The sequence below is a fragment of the Falco rusticolus genome, chromosome 4, assembly GCF_015220075.1.
Source record: "Falco rusticolus isolate bFalRus1 chromosome 4, bFalRus1.pri, whole genome shotgun sequence".
Lineage (NCBI taxonomy): Eukaryota > Metazoa > Chordata > Aves > Falconiformes > Falconidae > Falco > Falco rusticolus.
Genome location: NC_051190.1, coordinates 11,092,384 through 11,114,566, shown reverse-complemented (window position 1 = coordinate 11,114,566; position 22,183 = coordinate 11,092,384). Strand labels below are relative to the sequence as shown.

Below are 22,183 nucleotides of genomic sequence, written 5' to 3'. Positions count from 1 at the left end.
AGCTGAACTTAAATAGCTTAAATGCTCTTTTATAATTGATGTCTGATGTATTGTTGTGCATCAGTAGGAGGAAATACTGAACCTCAACTTTAACAAGTTTTTTGTGATTTTGAATGTTTATCACATTGGAGGGGGAGGGTAAAATAATTTCATTGCAAAGCATGAGTCATCTTTCTCTTTTGTCCATGCCACCAGATAGAAGGCAAGTAGGTTGTTTGACCATTCTGCCCATCTCATGTTATGGATGCTTTGAGTATAATTTAATATTTCACTAGCCAGTTAACCAGAAAAAATAATACCTGTCACTAACAGTCTGAACTGTTATTCCCCAGGTTTAATCAACTCATTTTACCAACGTTTCTTTTGCCCCCCTGTTTGAGGTCTCCTATTTGGCACAGACGTCATGCGATACCTGATGTGGGAGCTGGAGACTTGAGAGCTGTTTTCCTAGACTAAATGTTTGAGGTTACAGGACGTGGCCTAGTTTCACATAAGCTTTCAAATTTCAATGGGACATGCTGAATCCTGAAACTGTCAAATAGTGTATTATTTTTGGAGTGAGAGAGAGAGTGTGTGTGTGTGTGTGAATGACCTTTACATTTTTACCCTATCCCAAAAGTCTGACTTCCTGCCCTTTCTCCCATGAGTCCATAAACTTTAGCAATTAAAGTGAACACTTTTTAAGGAAAAAAAAAATCAGTATAGGAGAGAATGACTGGGAAGGAGAATGGTGTATTGTATTATATTAAGGGGAAAAAAAAGGAAAACTGCTAAATGCTATAAATGACTTGTTTCATGAGAGGTGTAGAAAAATCTGGAGAAGCTGGGATTCTTCCATTTTGCCATGTTCCCTTCTCCATCTTAGTAATATCAAGACCTCTGTGGGTGTGTGTGGGGGTCTTCAGGTATTTTTCCTGCAATTCTTTTGCAGAAAGATTTTTCTTACTCTTCATCAAAGCAATAGGAGTGATGAGTCTTAACAAATGACATCTCTCAATTTCCAAATCTGTAATTAATTCTAAAACTTTGTGAGCTGAGTGGACCTCTCTAAACACTGAATCAAAGTGCTTATGTCTATCAAATTTCTGCTTGATATTGATGATGTAAGTGTATTCATTTCACAGGCTTCAAGTGGTATGTTGCAAAATCATACCCACAGACTAAAATCCTGGAGACAGAAATATGTTCTGAGTGGTAACAATAAAACTGTAAACATTTTAGCACTTTTTTTTTCTTTTCCCTCTCCTTCCTTCCCACTGCCTTCCCTGTCTAGAGGGTGGCAAGTCTTTTCTGTAGCTGAAGGAAGAAAACTAAGAACAAGACTACAGTTCTACCTGACTCCCTTTCTTCTTGCAAGTCACTCATGAGTATAAGGTTATAAAAGAAGTGCCACCATTTTTATCTGAGCAGTGGAATTAAACCCATTTTCTTACAGATTTTTATCATCCTTCCTTAAATCCCTATAGCAAAAGGAATTATCTTTCTTTCTTTTTTTTTTTTTTTTGTCCCATGAGTTCTATCCAGTATCCCTCTCATTGTCTGAGCAAAATACAGCTCTTCATTTCATTAGTAATTTGGCAGCCAAGAAAAATGGGTCACACCTGAGCTCTTGCTGGAGCCTTACACTATGGGCCATTGAAATGGGCGCCTCCTTTACCTCACTGCTGGTTTTCACAAGAGTTACAGAAACATTTAAATCTGTACTTTGTCAAAGCTTGTTGAAAGTGGCAGTTATTTTAGATGTTCTGGATAATGCCTCATCTGGTAAGGAATCAGACCTTTTTCCATCTCTTCCTTCTGAACTCTTCTAATAATTAATGCCAAAAAAAAAGAATCAAATGGTAGGTAATATGATACTGGGATACCTATGTGGATTGTAACTGTGTCGGGCCTTTTCCTATGGGAATAGATTTGCAACACTTTGTCAATATGCATTGATGTAACAGATTGAGACGTTCAGGACAATGAAGTGTACGTGAGCCTTATGATTTGACAGGAAACTATTCCAAGTCTGGGAACTTGGTCTGAAAAGTGACATTATGCTTAATTTGGGTCCCATGACAGAGCTGCCATCAAGCTGAACTATTCTGCTCAAGAAGCCGATTAACTGGGCTAGCTCAGTGCATCGGCAGTACTCCTTGTGAGTTCATTTATTTCCTTTAGGGAGATAGCTGTCTCTCAAATAGCACTGAGTGCTAAGAGTGACTGATACTGGGATTTTCCCTGTCATGGAGTCATTGATTCTGTCACCTTGACTTCTGTGTGTTTGGGAAGGAGGGGTAATTTGTACCTAGCTGTAAAGCTCTGCAAACTCTTCTATATCGAAAGTGGTGTTATATGAAGTAACTTTCTTTATAAGAAAAAGCCTGGAGTGTGGAGTTAAAGCCTACAAACTAAATCCATGATGCTGACGACAACCTTAGGCAAGTCATCTTGCGCTTCTGGCTCATTCATTAGTTACTCAGATGTGAATACTAGATACTGTTAGCGATATATATTACTGCATAGGGAGAGCAAAACAGCTCTTCTCTCAAAGAAAAAAATCTGTAGAGTGCAGTGCAAGTCTAGTCTACTTGGACACCTGTGGGGGAGGTCCATCACACAGTATTGTTTTCTTGGCTTGTAAACAGCTGTTATCATTTGAAGTGGTACTCAGGACTACTTAGTGGTTGCTATTGAAAATGCAGAGCGTGTGTGTTAAGCTTTATCGTGTAATACATTTGGCCCTGTGTGCCTCCTGGGTTATCAGTAAAGCTAAGTGACTTAAACCAGTGAAACGTGCTCCTGCCCTTACCCTCTCAAAGACTCTCAGGCCTCTCCAGTGGTCATCTACTTGTTTGTTGGTTGGGGTTTTTTTTTATTGTTGTTTTGCAGGAGAGATGTTCATCCCTGTTGATAATCACGATTATTCTTAATCCCTTAAAGGTATGATTTTTAGGAAGCATCCTACACAGCATAAAAATGCTTTTACAGAAAAATAAATTATAGGAACCCAGAAATTGTTGATTTAAGTGAAAGGAGAACAAATTATTCAAATCTTGACCTGCTTTTTCAAGTGAGTTTGCAATGCCCAAGCAACTTTGAAGTCAAATCTGAGGACCACGCTTCCAGCAGTGGCAGGGTGGGGTTATCCTTGCAGGTGTGCAGTGACAGTGGGCTGAGCTAAGGCAGCCCTGAGTGACTAATTAGTGTGGGTATGATGAGAGCAAAGCGCCGGTGCCCCGGGGCAGCTGCAATAACCCCTTCCCCAGGGGCCCTGCGCAGCCTCTCGGCTCCATCCTCCTGCAATTAGCCCTGGCCTTGATGAGCCCCAGACCCGCACCTGGGGAGGGGGCGCCCGCCAGGTGTGTGGCCGCCGCTGTGTGTTGCTTTAATTGCCTCCCCCTGATGAGGCGGCCTCGGAGCCGAGGCCCGGGAGGGAGCCGGGAGGTCTCGCCCCAGCAGGTGCGGCCGCTGAGCACGCGAGTAGCGGCGGGTTTGGCCAGGCTGTGACACCGCCGGGACACCGCTCGGCGTGTGCGTGCCGGCTGGGGCCCGGCCGGGCTCTCCCGCCGCCCGGGGCTGTGGCTGCGGAACGGCGGCGGCGGGCCCGCGTTGCCGCAGGGGCGCTGTTGGGACGGACCGGCCGGGTGCAGCACCGTCATGGCCGCCGGGCCCGCGGCGCCCCGCGTCCTCAACGTGAACGTGGGCGTGCTGGGCCACATCGACAGCGGGAAGACGGCGCTGGCGCGGGCGCTGAGCACCACCGGCTCCACCGCCGCCTTCGACCGGGCGCCTCAGAGCCGGGCGCGGGGCATCACGCTGGACCTGGGCTTCTCCTGCCTGCGCACCGCCCTGCCGCCGCAGCTGGGCCCGGGGCCCGGCGAGCTCCAGTTCACGCTGGTCGACTGCCCGGGACACGCCTCCCTCATCCGCACCATCATCGGCGGTAAGGGGGGGAGCGGGGGTGGCCGCCCCTGCCCGCCCCGGGGCCCCGGTGGCGGAGAGGCCTCTGGGGGCGCCCCGACCCTCGGCGAGCTCCCCGCTTCCCCCGGTGAGGCGAGCGGGGCTGCCGCTCGCCGGAGCGTCGCGGTGCCGGGGGCTTGGCCTGAGTTAGCCGGGGCCCCGGGGGGATGCGGCTGTCCGACGGGGGGGGGGAGGCCTGTGCGGGCCTCCGGTGGCTCACGGGCCTCATGACTTGGTTACACTTCGTGATTGCCCCACAAATGAAACGCCAGTGCTCTTCGAAAAGCAGCCTAAACGTGAAGCCTTTGAGTGCTCTTTGGACAGTCAGGCCTGCTTGGTTTTCTTATGCATGGGGAAAAAATAATATTGTGTATGGAGGCCTTCTTTGTGGTATTTAAGGGCAATATTAATTTCTAGGTTCTCACTTGTTAAAGCTGTCAGAGCTTGATATTCCCTGTGGTTGAGAGCTGTAGCGTGCTTGCTGGACATGCTTGTGCCAAACTCGAGAGGGGAGTTCTAATGTGATAATCTTATGCTTAGAAATAATTTTGTGGATTTTAGTAACTTTCTGGTTCGGTTTATGTAGGTGATATCGGAAGGTCAATCTGGTTTGCATTAGAGCACGTGTTAAATTAGCTCACCTTGTTCTGTGAGAAATAACACCTCCCCCTTCCACCTCTTGTAAAAAGCCTGAAGAGGCTTGGCTTGGCTAAGGAGGTGAAGGGGCTGCAGCTGCAGGCTACTGAAAGTGGTCACAGGTTGATAAACTGCAACTACAGGGACCTCTGGAAGCTAAGTTAGTTCCTAGCATGTCCTCTGCTGGTGTCTCTAGTGTCAACTAGTTGGTGGCTTCACAGGGCAGGCAGTGTATTTCTAGTCAGCTGGACTGAGGTTCAGACCTAGTTACTTTCTATGATGTGTGAATTAACCCTCTTTTGAGCAGACACGTTATTTGTAAATGTTGTTAGCAGTAACTGCATTGCATTTTTTAAATTTCTTTTGTATTGGATAACAAAGGTTTACTTGTTTCTCGGTTCCACCAGCAGCGAAGTGCTCTGTACCACTAATGCGTGCTCTGCAGCTGCAGGGGAGGAGTGACTGTGCTGAATCCCAGAAACCTGTGGTCTTCCAGTCTTTTGTACTTTACAATTAGCTATCATTCTTAAGTAATCGGAAGCACCTGCTTGTCTTCTGAGGAGCAAAGATTACTTTGGCAAACTTTTCTTGGAGGTACTGAATAGTGACTTGTAGTTAGACATTCCTTTTTGCCAGAAACTACTTCTCTCTCATGAAGAGGACATGGGGAAACTTGGAAAAATAGCTTTTTTTATCATTTTAACATTTATCTGGGTTGATTATTTGATACATAGACTTATTGTGGCTTCCTGTTGGTTTTATGAAGAAGCATTTAGTCACAGCTGTTTCCAGTGGTTGAATAAGTTACTCAGATTTCCTTATTGATGGGCCATGCTGGGAGAAGATGACTGTGGACAAGTGGACTAGGCTAGAAGGCATGATAAGAGTTTTCTTCGCAGCAAAAAAGATTCTTTACAGGTAGCAATTCAGACACATAAGTATATCAAACTTGCTTAGATCCAGTTATACCAGATTATGTGTCTTGGTGAAAACACTTGGTTAGTGTGACTTTTACTGCAATTGTAGGTATTAAGAAAGAACGGTAGAGAAAAGGCAGTGTGTTAATACTTAGCTTATACAGTTAGAAATCTCAGTTTTCTGCTTGATAGCATATGTGTATCTTTGTTTTCTTTTTACTATCAGGTTTAAAAGGTGAAACCTTGATGATAAAACCTGATCTGTGCCTGTGAGACTACTTAGGTGCTTACGGTTTTAGTATGGTTTGGTGAAACTCAAACTGAAGTATAGCATATCTTGTGTAACAGGATACATCCTTCAGTGTTTAAGTGTCAATATTTCAATATTGCCAACTTTTCTTGCTCTTCAGAAATGGAAAGCCAGGCCTTCCAGATAATGATACTTCAAAAACACAGATTGTTTTCATCTGCTTTCTAATCATGAGTATTCAAGGTTCACAATTTCAAGCATTTTCTTTGTAACCAGATATGCTACTACTTTTTTTCTTTTTGATGGAATCTGAGATTTCACTGTTAGTACACATTTTCTATATATAAGGTTTTAAAATAAAACATTAAGTGCAAAGTACTTTATCTTCCTGTGTTTATTCTGCACCTCGGATTTCTCATGCCTGTACAATACTGCTTTTCTGAAATTAAGTCCTGTGATAGCTATAGATCTGAGTTACCCTACAGAAAAGATAGAGGCGGGAGGGATGAGGGAAGGGGAGCTAGATGTGAGGAACCTAAGGGTGGAATGATAACAGAGGGCTCTGAAGAAGCAGCCTTCTCATATGTGTTAATCATGTGCATGCAGTGGAAGCTGTAGGTGTGAAAATATGTTATTGCATGTTCTTATTGTTTGAAGCTCACTTTTCATTGATAGTGGTGTAAACTAGTTGGCTCACCCCGAGTTGACCCCATCTTTCGGAAATGCTGTCTGCTGTGGCTAGGTAGTGCCAGCATTATTCAGTCAGGTCTCCCATGAGGGAGAAGGGGTTCCTTCTGAAGAGCTCCTTTATTGGCTTCACAGGGGAAGCCAGTAGTGGTGTGGTGTGTGTTTTTTTTTTTTTGGGGGTGTGTGTTTGTGTGTGGTTTTTATCTCAGTTCTTTTCTTCTAGGGTGCCACTTTCATCAGTGGTGTCCCAGGCTATCTTCCAGTCCAGTGCCTTCCTCTGTCATCTGTGTTCCCAGAGTGCTCTAAGGGTTAATTTCTTTGCCGTGCAAAGCTGATAAATCTGCTTACAGATGAAATTATACTATTTACCATTCTTTAACATATTTCTGTATCTAGCTAATTCTTGAAGTGTTTTTTTTCATGGCTGAATCTAGTGTTGCATTTTTGTCATGCTGTGCCAGGTAGTGCTTGACCTTGCAAATACTTCTCACAGTCACAGATGTTTATTTAGAGACAATACCTTAGGATTAAATGAATGCAGAATATTTGAGCAGTAACCAAATGGAATGGAAAATGCAAGTCGTATTTCATTCTGTGTGGCTACATTTTTCTTGCAAAGCTTGTCCTTGAAAACAAAACATATCAAATGTTAAATCAAAAGATACTTTTTCTTTTTAACCTGCATGCAGGGAATTGGAAATGTTGCAGACAGTTCCACCGAAGGCTGTCTTAAAAAGTTTTAGCTGGAAGGTGATAGTGAAGGTTGAAATGGAATAAATGATAGGCACTTAACTTACTACATCGTGGCTTTCACTTGTATTTAAACCACACTGGTTTATTCTTCAACAGCAGACTCTTGTGTGTCGGATGTAGCAGGAAGGTATTAAGTTATTGGGGACAGCAGTGTGACTTGGACTGTGTCATGTATTTTTTTTTTGAACAGCAAGAACAGAACTCTGTTTTACAATAATTTGAAGACTTTCCCTGTGCTCTAGCAGGATTTTGTCTATCATGTATCAAGCAATGCAACAAGTACTTTGTTTACAGCTGTTCATAGTTGATTTACTAAACAGAGAGAACAAGCCTGAATAACTGAATTTTGAGAGTCAGGTCTTTAGCTTGTCCCTGTGTTTAGCAGTAAGAAGCACTCGCATCAGCCTTATGTTTGCATTCTGCATGGAGGGAATGACTGCAAAATGCATTACTGTTATTTTTCATTGATACCGCTTGATTCTATTGCTATAGAGATTTCGAATGGTATTTTGTTAAAATTTCACACAGAGGTGGGGCAGTTTCTGTCACAGTCCTATGGGTTTGTTTTTAAGCTTCTGTTCCTTTGTTAAATTTCAGCTCTCTGGTCTTCCGCAAAGCTGATGCTAATGTCATCAAAGTAAAAGAAGAGTTGCTTTTACATTTGTTTGTTGCAGACCTATGCATTCAGTAGGGTCTGGAATGGTTTCTCAAATGAGTTCAGCAGTAAAGGGATGCCTGCAGAGAGGTTATATGAGTTAATCTTCCAGAAGAAATTCAATCTCCATATTTCATTTTAAGACCACTTTGCGTAGCAAAGTAGTTTAACCAGTAGCAGATTTTTTACTTGCTGATGGTTAATTTCATGCCCTACAAAGGGTCAGCACACTAATACAGAAGAACATGATTACCTCATCCTCTCTTCCCCCCGCACACGCAGTGAAGGGATACCGCAGTGTTTGTTTTAGGTGAGCTCTTGTCAGATGCCCTTTATCTGTTTGATTTTGAGATGGGTCCTCAAAAGAACTTCTAAAAAAGAAAGTTGTCTTTTTTTGGTTTTTGTTTTTTTTTTTTTTCCTTTGTGAAGTTCAAAGGACAGAGTAGCCTTATAGTGTTTTAATTGGAAAGCTACTGCTTGACCTTGGTTGTCTAAACCTGGGGGGGGGGGCGGGGGCGGGAAATTCTGACAAACTTGTAGTTTTGTAATCCTTATGCCTGCCTGAACCTTTGACCCTTTTACTTTATAACTAGAACTTCATTGTCACCATTTGTCCCTGCAGTTCCTTTCAAAGAAAACAGCCTTCCAAGTGTCTGTTTCCACTTTGCTGCTGTGTTCTGTTAAGGAAGGGTATTAATTCATACCTGATACATTGGAGGGGCCAAGACTTTTGAACTTGCACAAGAGCTTGGGGAGGGGGAAATGAGCATAGCAAAAGCATGTCTTGCTGATGCAAATGAGTACAATGAAAACAGTCTTGGGAGATCAAGGGAAATGTGGTCTTGCTACCAGCATTCAAATTCAGTCAGATGCAGATTATTTGTAAGATTAACATAGCACAAAAACCCTCCTCTTTTATCACAGATTAGTTGTTTTGCCAAGTTTGTTGTAAGCTTTTAAGAGGATTTGTAAACTCAGGGTTACCTTTGCATTACTGTCATGAAAATACACTTCCATTGGTGTGAACTTCTGCTGGTTGACACCTTTGTGAAGATAAGACAATTCTTGTTTTTTCTGTTCCAGGTGAGTGAGCAAGTAGAGTTTTATAGTTGTAGAGTGTATATATGGATGATTTAAATTTTTGTGGAGGCCGCTTGCTATTGAGTGCACATGTAGAAGGGAAACCTGTTCTTCTCTGGAGCAAATTCCTGTGTTGTTCAATGGACACCATGCTGATCAGAGAGAAGTCACTGGAGAGTCTTGAGGAGTTTGGCTGCCAACTTGAAGTGAGAATAACGTAATAATGAACCTTGTTCTGGCGGAAAAATATTAAAATACAACTCATGTTATATAATTTATATTCATGATCCTTGATGTAGTGGTAGATCTTGTGGAAGTACTCATGGGCCAAGAGAGTTCAACTAACACTAATGTGAATGTTTTCCAAAGCCTATTAAACTTGGGTTCATGGTGCTTGTAAATTGCTGACATTGCTTTGTATTAAAAATGCAAATAAATAAACTTTATTTCTGTAAATGAAACCACTTTTCTCTTGAAACTGAAACTGTCTTTAATTCACTTTAAGTAATTTGGCTGGTGCCTGATACTTGTCTGACAAATTAAAGGAGTATTTTTATTGACATTTTAAAATGAAAGCCACTTTTTAAATTAAGGACCTATGCATAAAGATAAGGCAGCTGGTATAAAAATATTGCTGCTCTCTCCCCAACCCCCAAAGTGCAACTTTGTCTACTGGATATTAAGAGTGCACAAGAGGGCAGTGTTTGCCTGCGATGTGGGATCCTCATGATAAGTGCGTAGGGTAACAGGTCAGCATGGATGGAGTGACCGTACTGTGAATCGAAAAAGAATTAAGTAGAAGATTTGGAATGCAACTGTGGCTTAATTTTCCCATTCCTAAAGAAAATATCCTCTGTGCTTTAAAGGAAGGTTAGTTGTATTTCATCTGCAGTTCAGATAGTGCTTTTTATTGCTTATGCGATAAAAAAAGTGTAGTGTTGTCTTATGTGTTACATGAGATGCATATAACACAGGTGAGATGAAACAACTGGTTTTCACTGAGGCTGCATGTGAGCAGTATGACTCTTTATCCACATAAAGGGCTGGGTTTTTTTATTTTACAGTTAAGGAAAGTTTATCTAGTTTACCCTGTAAAGCAATTAGTGATGTGGGAACCATGGAATTTAGCGTACCCAGTTCCCTCCCCCCCCCCCCCCCCCCCCCCCCCCCCATTTCCCTGAGTCATTTAATAACTAAGCAAAAGTAAGGTAGTTGTACTAAATCTGTTTTGAACCACTTCTGTGCAGTGTGGGGTTTGTTGTATGAGATTGAGTAGAATGAAATTTGTGTGTGTGTACACCAGGGTACTTTCAAATAGTGGTCTTCCTGTGTAATTTCTATCTTACTTGTATCATAACTATAATGATTCTAACTTCCTATTTATTATGCATCACTTCTCATTTCTGTCTGTGTTAATGTTTTTTTAGTGATGTGACAGTAGGACTAGTGTAATTGGCTGTTATGATTTCTATTCTATGTCCTCTTCTGCTTTTTTGACTTGAAGCTGATTTCTCTATTAAACTTACAAAGGTTCAACCAGCTCCTAAACTAAACATCAACTCTTAAGTAATATTAGAGAGCAAAGCGGGAAGTCCTCCTCTCCTTTTATGGGTTGAAAAGTTTAAAAGGAGTGAGAGAGCCATCGTCTTGCGATCTCAGAAGTTATAGTGAATGATCACGTTCTCTTTTATTTCTTGTTAGAATCCTGTCAGAAGTGTACAGTTTCCTGTGTTCAGTTAAAAAAAACCCCAACCTTAATTTTGCATATCTTGTTCTGAAGATGTGATTTCTAATTGAATTCTCAATCTTAAATGTAGACTGTATACAGGAGTGGCTTTATTGAACCTTGTTTGAATGATAGGTTGTCTCTTGCTAGTATAGGACAGTTTTTCTATAAAGCTTTTGAGTGGTTGTGTGCATACTTGCTTGTATACAACAAAATTGTGCTAATTCACACTTCATTATTTGACACAAAAAACTTGACAGCTTCTCAGGAAAACATAATAACCGAGCACTGTAATGGTGCTAAGTCTGTTTGATCATTCTTCCTATTGATTTAAAAACAGAATTTCTTTGTTCCATCATTCTGTGTGCAAGCATTCATCAAATAACCACATGTCCTTTCATTTCAATTTGCTTCATGTTTCTCCTTCTTGAAATTTTGTAAGCTGTTTGGGAGAGTGGTCAAGCTTTATTAATCCATGTTAGATGTTTTTAAATATCAGCTAATGTAGTGAAGTCTTATAAATACCTGCATAAAACTAGAACAACTCACTGTAAAATATGTAGCAAGTTTATAGTTAAAATTACCCTTGTCAAAATAAATTTAAAGCACATTTTTCTAAGTAGATTTGTAACTGATGATGGATATGTTTGGCTTGTTAAATAGTCCAATTCAGCAATTCAGTGGTCTGCTAATCAACAAACTGGCTTAGTAAGGTTCTACTGTATTTGTTCTACAGCTTGACTTAGCAGTTGTCTTCAATTAGTGGATGCTAGATAGCAGTTAAATGATACATTGCTTATGTATAGAACACACTTTTAATAGCTAGCTTAGCTTGATGGAGCCGTGAACTTAGCTTCCTTAATGTTCCCTGGTTGTTTGTTTTGTTTTTGTTGGTTTTTTTTTTTGTTTCTACTAGAAGTGATTATATATGTTCTTGGATGACTGTTATAAAGTGCTGTGTATCAAAACTCCTAAAAAACCAAAGCACAGATGGGAAAATCTAGGTTATAATAGTAAAGCAGACATACGACATCTAGCTAAGTGAACAAACCAACCCCCCACATTGTCATTGTTGAAGCCCGTTAAGTGGAGTAAAATTATTTCTCCATGTGACAGCTAGTTGTTTTCTGTCTGGGAACCCTAAGGTTGGCCTGGCAAGCTGAAGAGCAAGGACAGATGTTCTGTGGTGGTAGTTTCCAGCTGGATTCTTGAATGCATTGTGTTCTGTGGGTCACAGCTCATAACAAAGTAAAATTGAGTGAGAGCTCCAGCAAAGAAAGACTTGAACAACTTGTTTGATAGCTGTGATTGCAAAGATACTGTGCATACTGTGAGAAAATATTCTCTGTGCTATCTGTAAAATTCAGATTAAATAGCCATTCTGAAGTGCTTCCTTTAAACTGTTTGCTTCCAAAAAGCATTGCAGGCTAAGTAAATACCAATAATTCTTATTTCCCATCTCCTTATCAGTTATTCTACCAAAATGTTCTTGCACAGCCTATCTAATCTCTTCAAGTGAACATGAAATGGTTAGTGTTGGCTTCCAATTTGAATGACAATCTCTGTTTCAAATTTAAGCTGATGAATTCTACATTAGATTGTAATTATCAGCATTACCAGCACTAGGGGTGGTTGTGACCAGACAAACAAATATATTTATATATATATGTGTATCTCTATGTTGAATGTAGCAGCGGAATGAGTTGGTGAATAGTGGAAGAAAAGGAAATGGAATTGAGAGGATAGCTTAAACAAAAACAATAAATTGCATTCAGGAGCATTGTGGGGGTAAAAGATGATAAGGGGGACTAAAAATCAAGGTTTAACTTTTGAGATTTATGAAAGTTGACCTGGGTAGGAATTCAGGCCCCTTACCCCAAGTTCCATAGAAGAGATGATTCATTTGGCTTGCAGGTTTTCTTTAAAAATGTATTATTTTCTTATGCCATGGAAGGATCATGAGCATTGTCGTGTCCATGGCAGATCTGCTTTTTCTGCAGTGCCAGGAAAGTGAATTTAATCCAATCCCCTGTAGCACTTTTTTGTCTCCTGTGCCAAAGTTTTGCTTTGTTTCGTGTCTTATTTGGGTTGCAGCGTAAGGGCTTGGGTGCTCTTTTTAATTGTGGAACTTTGCCTTGATTTGTTCGGCAAAGATTCACCTGTCTATTTCCATTAAATTTATTGTAGAGCAGGTAACTATATTTTAGAGACATTTGCTGTATATGTAAAACTTGAAATGGTCTTTAAGAACCTGTTGAGTAAGGAAAAGCTATAGAAGTGTTAGAGAATTGTTGATAGAACTATCCAATTGTATTAACCACGATAGGCAATGGGAAATGTCTTTTTGTCATAGATATTTATTGATGCTTAAATTTACTTCTCTTATATTAAAGACTTCCCTTCCAGCAGTATGGCTTTGGAGAGGAAAGTTTCTGAAGCATGCAAAAACTGTGTTTTGGAGAAAGAAACAAAATTATTGTAGTTTTCTTTTTTTAGGATCAAGAAGAGGGGGAGGGAAAATGGTTTCCTTGTATTTGACTGTGCCGTTGGAGAGAAGACAAAGCTCAGTCTCTTGCTGACTAATGTCATCATCGAGGCATTTTTTTTCTCCCACAGAGCAATTTTGTCTCCACTGAGACCCCCACAGCCATTGGCAAGACCATGGCCTGAGATTAAATCTCATGCTTGGGTGAAATTCTAATGACTGTAATTGTTTCCTCTTTTTAAGTCTGTGGTCCCTTCATCAAAGAGTGGTGCGGAAATTATGCATTTATGTTGTAAAAGGGAGGTCGTGATTACCTGAACCTGTGGTTGACTTCAGGGGATTCTGTGTTGTGTTCTGGCAGTGGTTATCCATGCTGACATTCTAGTATGTGAAATGATTTAAAGTGTGGCTTGGAGTATATATGTAAAGTAATAGTGGCACGCCTCAGTCCTCTCTGGGGTTTGTGCTGCTCTCGTTCGCAGTCACCCACTGTCGGGTGATTGCTGCCTCTCGGTCAGCGGAGTGCTAGCAGCTCGTGTGTTTTGGTTGTCTGTTGGCATAGGAGAGAAGGCAGAGTAGTAGATGTGGATCTAGGTAGGCTTCTGTGAATGATCTGTTCCAAAGGTAAGCGCCTAACCTGGTGCAGCCATGCAATAGTGCTGGAGTTGTCTCCCCCAAATTGCAAAGGGCTTAGGACCTCTCTGCAAGTGTTAGTGTTAACCCTCACTCTCCAGTGTTTATTGAAGGTGTTTGGCATCTTGAAGGGATCGCACCAGTATGGTAGTGCTGGTGTGGAAGAACCAAGCATGAGTATGTCTGTGAATGTGGATATGAAGAAAATTGCACACAATTTTATAGAGGTAGTTTGCCTGATCCTGCAAAATGGGAATATATGCGTGCATCAGTGTTGCTGTGTGATGGGAAAATTCACAGAATAATTTTGTGTTATTTGACTTTATTGTGCAGTTCTGTATGTACACAATTTTGGAACTAACTTATTTGGAGGTTTGCTGCTTTGAAACAGCAGGACTGCTTTTGTGGGGTTTAATGTTTTCTTTGTTGTAATTTAAAGCCAAACAAATCAAATGTGAAGATAAATTTGTTTTTTAAACACAAGCCCCACTGTCCATTTCCTAACTTCTTTGGAGGTTTATGAAAAAAACACAGTTTTAGGAGTTTCTGCTCTAATTTATGAATTGTCCTTTAAAGATGTCAGAAGAACTGACCAAGAGGTGTTTAAGCAGAGAATAAGGAAAATTATTCAAATGGTACTTAATTCTAAGTGCTTAGGCTGCATTTAGAGAGTAAAGAAACCCTAAATAGTGTCATTCTTAAAAGCACTCAGCATCAGAATCTTTCCCTGCTCTCAGTGAGGCGATGTTGTACTTTTCAATACTCCAAACTGAATACCGAACAAAAAAAAGAAACCCCAAGTGTCAACAGTGCTATTCACTTAAGGACGCAGCCTTGGGCATATAACATGGTTACGTTGGCCACTGTCTGGCAATATTATAACTTAATATGATGATGTGCCTCACCTTAAACATTCCTAAAAGCCTGAAAAGCAAGTTTTTACACCAAAGTTATATGCATGTCTTTAATATAAATAAAATCCATAATAAAAAACCCTTGAAATAATTGTTCATAATATTTCTCCTTGTGTATGGTGTAATGACAATATTGCTGAACATCCAGCAGTCACAAGTCGGGTATTCCTAAGGAAGTTTAAGGAAATAGTTTTGTTCTTTCAGTTTGCTTGTGATAGATTTTGACTCTGTGGTGGGTACCAATGTGTACTTCTTTCCCTCAGTAGACTTTTCACCTAACAACTGAGATGATCCCATTATTTCAAGTGCTGTGATAAAGTTGTGGTGGCTGGTGATGTTTACCCATGTGTTTGTAATTGAGCTCTCAATTTACTCTCTCTGGTGTGTATTATGATATCCAGGAATGCTAGTTTTTTCTGTCCAAAATTGCTATTTAACTGGAATATCTTGTGGGGACAAGATTCGCTTGTCTGTGGTGCTGTGTAGTGCTTCTAGGGCACTATATATATTTTTAAAAAGTGTATTTAGTTAAATCAAACTGTATCAGCCTTTGCATGGAGAAAATACTCTTTTGAGGGAGGGAGGGAAGGCGTTTTGAACTGAAGTGAAATTCCTTAAAAAAACCACCCAAAACCAAAACCTCAAAAACCCAGTAGCTGAAAGTCTAGTCCTTAACAGAAAGTTCATCTCCATGTGTGTTTTCATTACTGAACTATATTCACTAACAAATTGTATGTGGGTGAGTGTTTGGGTGGTTTTTTCATTGTGTGTCCCTAAATGTGTGTTCTTTTTTGTTTTGAAGCTTTATTTATGGTATGAAATAGTTGATTATTCTAGTAATAGCCAGGACTGCTTTTGTGGGGTTTAATGTTTTCTTTGCTGTAATTTAAAGCCAAACAAATCAAATGTGAAGATAAATCTGTTTTTTAAACACAAGCCCCACTGTCCATTTCTTTACCCACCCTGCACCAAGAAACCAGTGAGTCTTTAACTTACTTTGATAGTGTTCCGTTAGTAACATAGTCAAACTGATGTAGTGTTTGAAGGTTATTTTGGTTACTGTACTTGTTTCTTTTCCCTTTGAATTTTAAAGATGTTTATCTTTGTCCCATTAAGAAAATGGTAGACAGTAGCTAGGAAAACTGTAGACCACATATAAAGTGATGCCAGGTTTATGGATTTTTTGGTGTGTTCTTGCATATAATTGAGTCAATCCTAGGTAGAACCAGAATTGACTAATGTGAAATTTAAATTAGTGACAGTATCTTTTCAAAGCTTATGCATACTGTTTTAAACCTTTCTGCAGTAACTTAGGGGCTCATATAAGAACAGTCGGAACAAAATAGTTACAAGAATGTTTGAGGTTAAGCTGTCTAATATTTATTTTAGCAGCCTATGATACTTCAGCAGCATTTTCACTTTGTATAAGAGAGCTAACAACTTTATAGCATCTCAAATGCAACGGTATTTACTGTTTTTATTGGACACTGAAAATTTTTAGAATAACAGCATGAAATCGTGAAAATGCACGCATTTTGGGGAGGCTGTTATTCTGTTTGGAAGCTGTTATGCTTTCTGTTTGTCCCAGCCTGTGTAGGTTCCCCTTTATGCAGTTTGTTCTGAAGTGGAATAAATAAGTTCTGTGAATGAGAAATGTGTTTCTGCTAAGGGGATGCTGAAGTGGGGTCTGAGGTTCCCTAATAAAAGACAAAAAAAAAATTAATGTAGGGATTGGAAGCATAGTACGGTATAGGTGCAATAAAAGCAGCCGAGATCAGCTCAGCAGAAACAGTACATTTATGAGAACTTGTCATAAGAAGCAGAGTTCTGTGGTTAACAGTCATGATTGAAATACAGGATGCTCAGGCAGTAGCTTACTGGTGGCAAACATGACTTTCTAGTGGGTCAGCAAAATAGCCCATCAAGCTAGTTTTCCAATATTAAATATATTCTGGGAAATATGGTTTGCTGCTAAGTGGTAGAAATCATTGGAAAATATTTTAAATGCCTGAATTGTAATCTCTCTTTCTACTTCTGTTAGCTCTGGGCAACCAAAAAAATTGAGCTTTAATCACCAAGGCTGTATTCTTTCTTGGCGATTTCAGCATTTCATTAAGCAGTGATTAGTACTCTTCAATTATGCATTCATTTATCTTGGTGATGCATTTACAGTTAGAGATAGTGTTGGTTTATTGAATTTGGCTGATGCCTAGCAATTTCAGCAGATTTTTTTTCTTGCCATTTAAGAACATGCAAGAAAGCAGTAGAGAGGGGTTTTATAGCCTTGGCATTGTGTTTAATGATAATCTTAGATTATTTTTTTTATTTTTGTGAAGAAAAGTGGAAAATACAAGGTGGGGTTTTTTTTCCCCGCTTAGAACTTTTAGAAATTCTGTTCTAAAGTCCATCTCCAGGCTTTGCCTTTGGCTGCTGGACATGGGTGGTTGGTGTTATGCCTCTTTCAGGTGCAAGGGAAGAAGCAGCGTAGCAGGCTGATCTCGAAGCTCGTAGTTGGAATGGATTTTTCTCCATGTTCCTAAGCTGGCAGTTCCACAAATGAATTAAATGATCTTTTTCCCTTTTCTTAAGGGGGGTGGGGGGAGAAGGAAAAGAGGAGGGACAGTGCTGTGGGAAATATGGTTGAAGAACAGTTTCTTGATACTTAAATGTTGTCCTTTAGGAGTAGGAGGAAGGAGGAGAGAAAAGGATTTCAATACTGTTAAAAGGTGTCCTTGTTTGTTTTCTGTCATAACTGGGTAAGGATTAAATAGTGGTGGACTGTGAGTTGGAACGCTTTGAGGGAGGAGTGGTAGGGTTGCTGATAACCCACTTTTGCTTCACTTCTATTTGTTTCATGGGTTTTGTTTGTATGTCTTAAAATTATGCATTCCGTTTCCTTCTAGCTTTAACGGTATACAAGCTTGAGTTCTAGTTTATTAACAGAACTGAAATGAAACAGGCTTCTTTGCCTGCCCAGTGCTGCTGCAGAAGGAATAGACTATTGCTGCTATCTCTTGGTACTGAAAACTTCAAAGCTCTCATTTTGCTGGTGAAACCCTGCGTAAAACTTGTGTAATCTGAGATGTTGTGATTTAATTTTCCTTAGACAACAGAATCTAGCTCTTTGAGAGAGACAAATCTTCTCACTGTATGCTTAAATCTTATTTTTGTGAGTAAAAGAGAATGCTGTGTATGTTTAAAACATGGTGACTACAAATAAGAAATTTTTTTTAAAAAAATTGTTTTCCCCTTGTGGTCTCAAGTCTACCCCCTTTGTACCTTGCTCAACAGGGCACTCTAGAGGTAAAAATCATGTAAATGGATGCTAGTATTACTTTATCAAGGGAAGAAAAAAAAAATTAAATACACATTTATGTGATTTTAATCTTTTTTTTTTACTTCCATGTAGACTAGTAATTAAAGACACTTTTGTTTTCTCTACCTACATTACTTACCCTTTTCCTCTTCATACACTTTATTTCAATGTTGTGTTTTTACAAAATGGAAAGATAATTTTTTTCCTCAAAAGCAGATTAGCTGTGACATTTCAAATACTTCCAATAAATTTTTTTTATTAATTGTACTTTAAGGAAATCTTCTAACAAAATTTGATTTAGGTCTATAGTAAATTGTCAGTAAGAATATACTTAATAAAGTTCCTTTGTATTTCTCTTCCGTTATTATTATATGGTTCTTCCTTTGTATTTCTCTTCCATTATTATATGGATCTTCAACAGCAATTGTGTCCATCATTTGATGTGAAGACTAAAGTGGCTAGGTAACAAATGAAGCATATTTACTCAAGTTTATTTCAAATGAAATTCTCATTCAGAGTTTTCTGTCCCTTGTTCTGTAATCCTAGTTCCTACTGTCAGAAAACTTAATTTAGCATCTTGTTCTCTCTGAGTCTAGAAGATGTAGATCAGAAAGAAGACCTAACAAAATGTGAAAGCTAATAGTTAAGAATATAAACGCACTCATACAAGGCAAAAGCATCTAAGAATGGGTTTCTGCGAAGAGGGAAGTGTGTAATGTTTAGATATTATTGATGTGCTTTTGATACTGTTTTGTATTCTTGCTTAGGAATTTCTTCTCTTAACTCACCTGAGAAATTGTATCACGGAGTTTAGATTAGCAAGCACAGATGATTTTGCTGGGCTTCTGAGCACTTCATTTCTAGAATCCCATCCAAGCTAGATGGTAATGGCTCAGTGCCTGTAGTTGCTGCTTTTTAAATTTTTGCTGCGACTAGTGGTCTCCAGAAATGTGCTGGTTATGTTGTTCCATTTTTAAACACTGAAATATAAATTTACGGCTATGGCATACTTTGTAGGATCATTACTGCTTTGTATCCGTGTTATTTGCTTATTTACCAAGGATTCTTAGTCTGTTTGTGTATTTCCATTGAATAACTTGAGCAGTGCCAGCATTCCGAAGAGCTGGTCACATGAGCTTGGCAGGGCAATGTGTATTCTGCACAGACTTTGTTTTCTGTAGGCTTTCTTCCCACTTCCTGGGGATGTTGTCAGCCTCTGTTTTAGCTTGAAAATTTAGATTTAGATTTGGGAGAGAAGTTGTTCTGAATTATCAAATGAAATATAGGAGGGTGAGTGTGGGATGTGGAGCTGGGAGACCTATTGTACTTTTTTCTTCTGATGACTCTTCTTGGTCACAAGCAGAGCTCTGGTCTCGATAAAAGTTTTGATCTTGAGTGTTTTATTTAACCGACAGATGGGACTGCTCACAAACTTACTTTACACAAACTGCCACTACTACTTGTAAAATGCCTGTACCTTTGAGTCAGAGCTTGTGTGGCTTTTTTAAGTTGTTTGTTCATCCTAGAGAAAAGGCTGGAGGACTTGTTGCGAATTATTCTGAGAGATCGATGATAATCTAAGCATGTTGTGTTTTATATAGTATTTCAGCTGTACTGTGAAATCACTGTGCAGGGTTGTGCAACACAACTTCACATTTTGAAATTCTTCAAAATACTTATAGAAAACCTTTTTCTTTAATTATGAGGGGGTTTAGAGGTAAAAGGACTGTTGTTGTATGTTGATGGCTTCTGTATGTACACCTTGCAAGATCTATGGTTTTCTAAGTATAAAACTTGAAGCAATAAAATAACCTGGCTGTCTCCAAGTTGGAAATGTTTTCATTATTCTAGGGAGCAAGTGGTCTAAATTTAGCCTGGGAGCTTTCTAAAGCTGGCACCTTGTTTTGCGTTTATCTGTGAAGTGCCATGCACGCTTGCAGCTTTGTAGAGGTAACGGTTCAGAGCCCGGTTGGTTCCATGTAGCTTCATAGGAATGAACTCTGTAAGGAAGCTTGCATGATCAAGGTCCAAACTAGTGCAAACTCAGACCAGGGCTGTATTTTGCTCCTTAGTTGGCTACAAAACTTCATCCACGTGAGTATCTCTTAAGTAATAAAGTAAATAATTTAGAGTGTTTTTAAATTTTTTTTTAAACTAATTCCAAATTTCACTGGAAGAGTATATCTTTTTGTGACACTACTGTCAAATTTTTTCTTAAAAACCATCTGTTTATAAATCTTGATGCCTTAGCTTTCTCACTTTCCCTCCTCTTAGTACTGTTGAAAACATTTATACAAGCATTGCTACTCTCTCTTATCTCTGCATGATTATAGATCATAAAATTTCAGCTCCTCTTAATACAGCATAAATTATAGTCTTGGCAAGAATTGTGTCTAGTTTTACTTAGTAATTAGACTCTGCACTCCTTTCCTAGTTTATAGTGAGCATCACCTTTTATTATATTGAGAATGTATTAATGCGAAACACAAATATCATACAACCTGCAGTATCTGGAGTGCTTTGTGGCGTTGGCAATTTAGATAGTATATCCAGCATGATAGTTTGTTTTGTCCTGAAGTAGTGGGATGTGAGATTTACATGACTATTGACCTCTTGGGACCACTCTGAAATAAGGTGTGTATCTTGTGCAATCCTAGTCAGCAAAACTTTAAATAAAAATAAATACGCTGTCAAAAGTCCTTCTGTTGGGCTGGCAGGAAGGATGAAATAGTACCATATGCTTGATAATGGCTTCCTCGGAAGCTGTCCTCTGGCACAATCTGATATGACTTGGTGGAACGACAAGCTATGCAGAATGCTTGTTATTGTCACAATTTGATATTGTATTATTAGTCGAGGCCTGATGTCTGCTGTGGACTGAAGACTAGAGAACAGGGTACAAAATAAATCTTTCTGGAATTTGAGTGGTGAGTCAAATTTATCTTTTAAAACAAACAGAAGTTACAGCCTCTTTGAATGTTGAAGACTCTGTTAAAGCGAACTGAGAATAAACCAACAGACCACTGCTGTGAATTTGGTTTCAAGTTTTAAGGTTGCAGTGGTTTTTCCTCATAAAGACTTTCCTTGGTAGTGCAATATTAACTCTTAACACCTTAGCAAGAACAATTTATTGGCAATGCTAACTCTTCAGCTACTCACCTCTTAATCTGAAACTTGTAAATTAACAAAGCACCTAATATTCCATCATTGCAGCAAGGTAGGTTAAGTGCTGGCTAGACTGTCCAGAAAAATTTGTCTTCCGAAGTATTGCCGTTTACTTTGGCTCTGGTTATCTGTGACAATGCAGAGAATGAAAGTGTCCTATTTCCCAGAGTTGGCATCCTTAATTTAATTGTGTGTGACTGATTTGTTTTAGAGATTTCTTTCTTCCCATGTGCCGTACTGCTATAGCTGTATAGTCATGCAGGTGCTTCAAATAAAACTTGGCACAAAACCTGAGATTGCTTGCAGCATGTCTTTCTTGACAAGCTTTTTTTACGTGGATGTATTTTTTCATCCTTGATGCAACACTGCTGTTCTGTAAGGGTTCTAATTCTTGTTGGTATTTGGTAGATGGTAAAGGTTTGAAAGTTAGAGTGTTAGTGTTAGAATTCTTGTAGAACTGCATATCGTGAAGTTGAATTAATTTCCCACTTTGCGTGTGGATGGAATTGTATGCTGAAGTATATGATACAAGGAGCAATATAATTATTATTCTGTCTTTATTTTACCATTTGGTTACATGCTGCAGCAGGAATACCAGTGCAACAGTTTTCTGCACTACTGTCGCAGAAACCAAGAAACTCACATCAAAGTAGGGGTTCACCATGCTCCAAAGTACAGAAGACTCTGAAGGCTAAGTGTAGTATAGTCCTGATAATCTGAGGTAGCCACCTTTCTTTTCTAACTTCCCACTAGATATTGGTAGCTCTTTCAGTCGTTCTGGATTGAACTGCTTGGCAGAGAAGCAAAGCTGTGGTTGAATGCATGAGATACTAGTGTTGGAGATTTAAACTGAAATAGGCATGTTTATTGCTGTCGGTTCTAGCGGGTTTCTTCTTTGTTCCTTGTTTTCCCTCTTCCTTTGATTCTTAATTGTAGTGAGATTTGCTCTTCCTTGACTGACATAACTTTCAAACCTTATCCATAGCATTCTGTCAATGCAGGTTACTTAGCTCTACAGCCT

At 39.5% G+C, this 22,183-nt stretch overlaps 1 protein-coding gene across 3 annotated transcripts in view; it reads left to right on the top strand.

Moving 5' to 3' along the window:
• Positions 1-3,620: 3,620 nt before the first annotated feature.
• EEFSEC (eukaryotic elongation factor, selenocysteine-tRNA specific) overlaps positions 3,621-22,183 on the top strand; it is a 128,735-nt gene continuing 110,172 nt past the window's right edge. For all 3 annotated transcript variants that reach the window (XM_037385176.1, XM_037385177.1, XM_037385178.1), the window contains exon 1: positions 3,621-3,928. In XM_037385176.1, the coding sequence (XP_037241073.1) occupies positions 3,643-3,928 (286 nt within the window). In that variant the 5' untranslated portion in view covers positions 3,621-3,642. The remainder of the gene's footprint in view (positions 3,929-22,183) is intronic.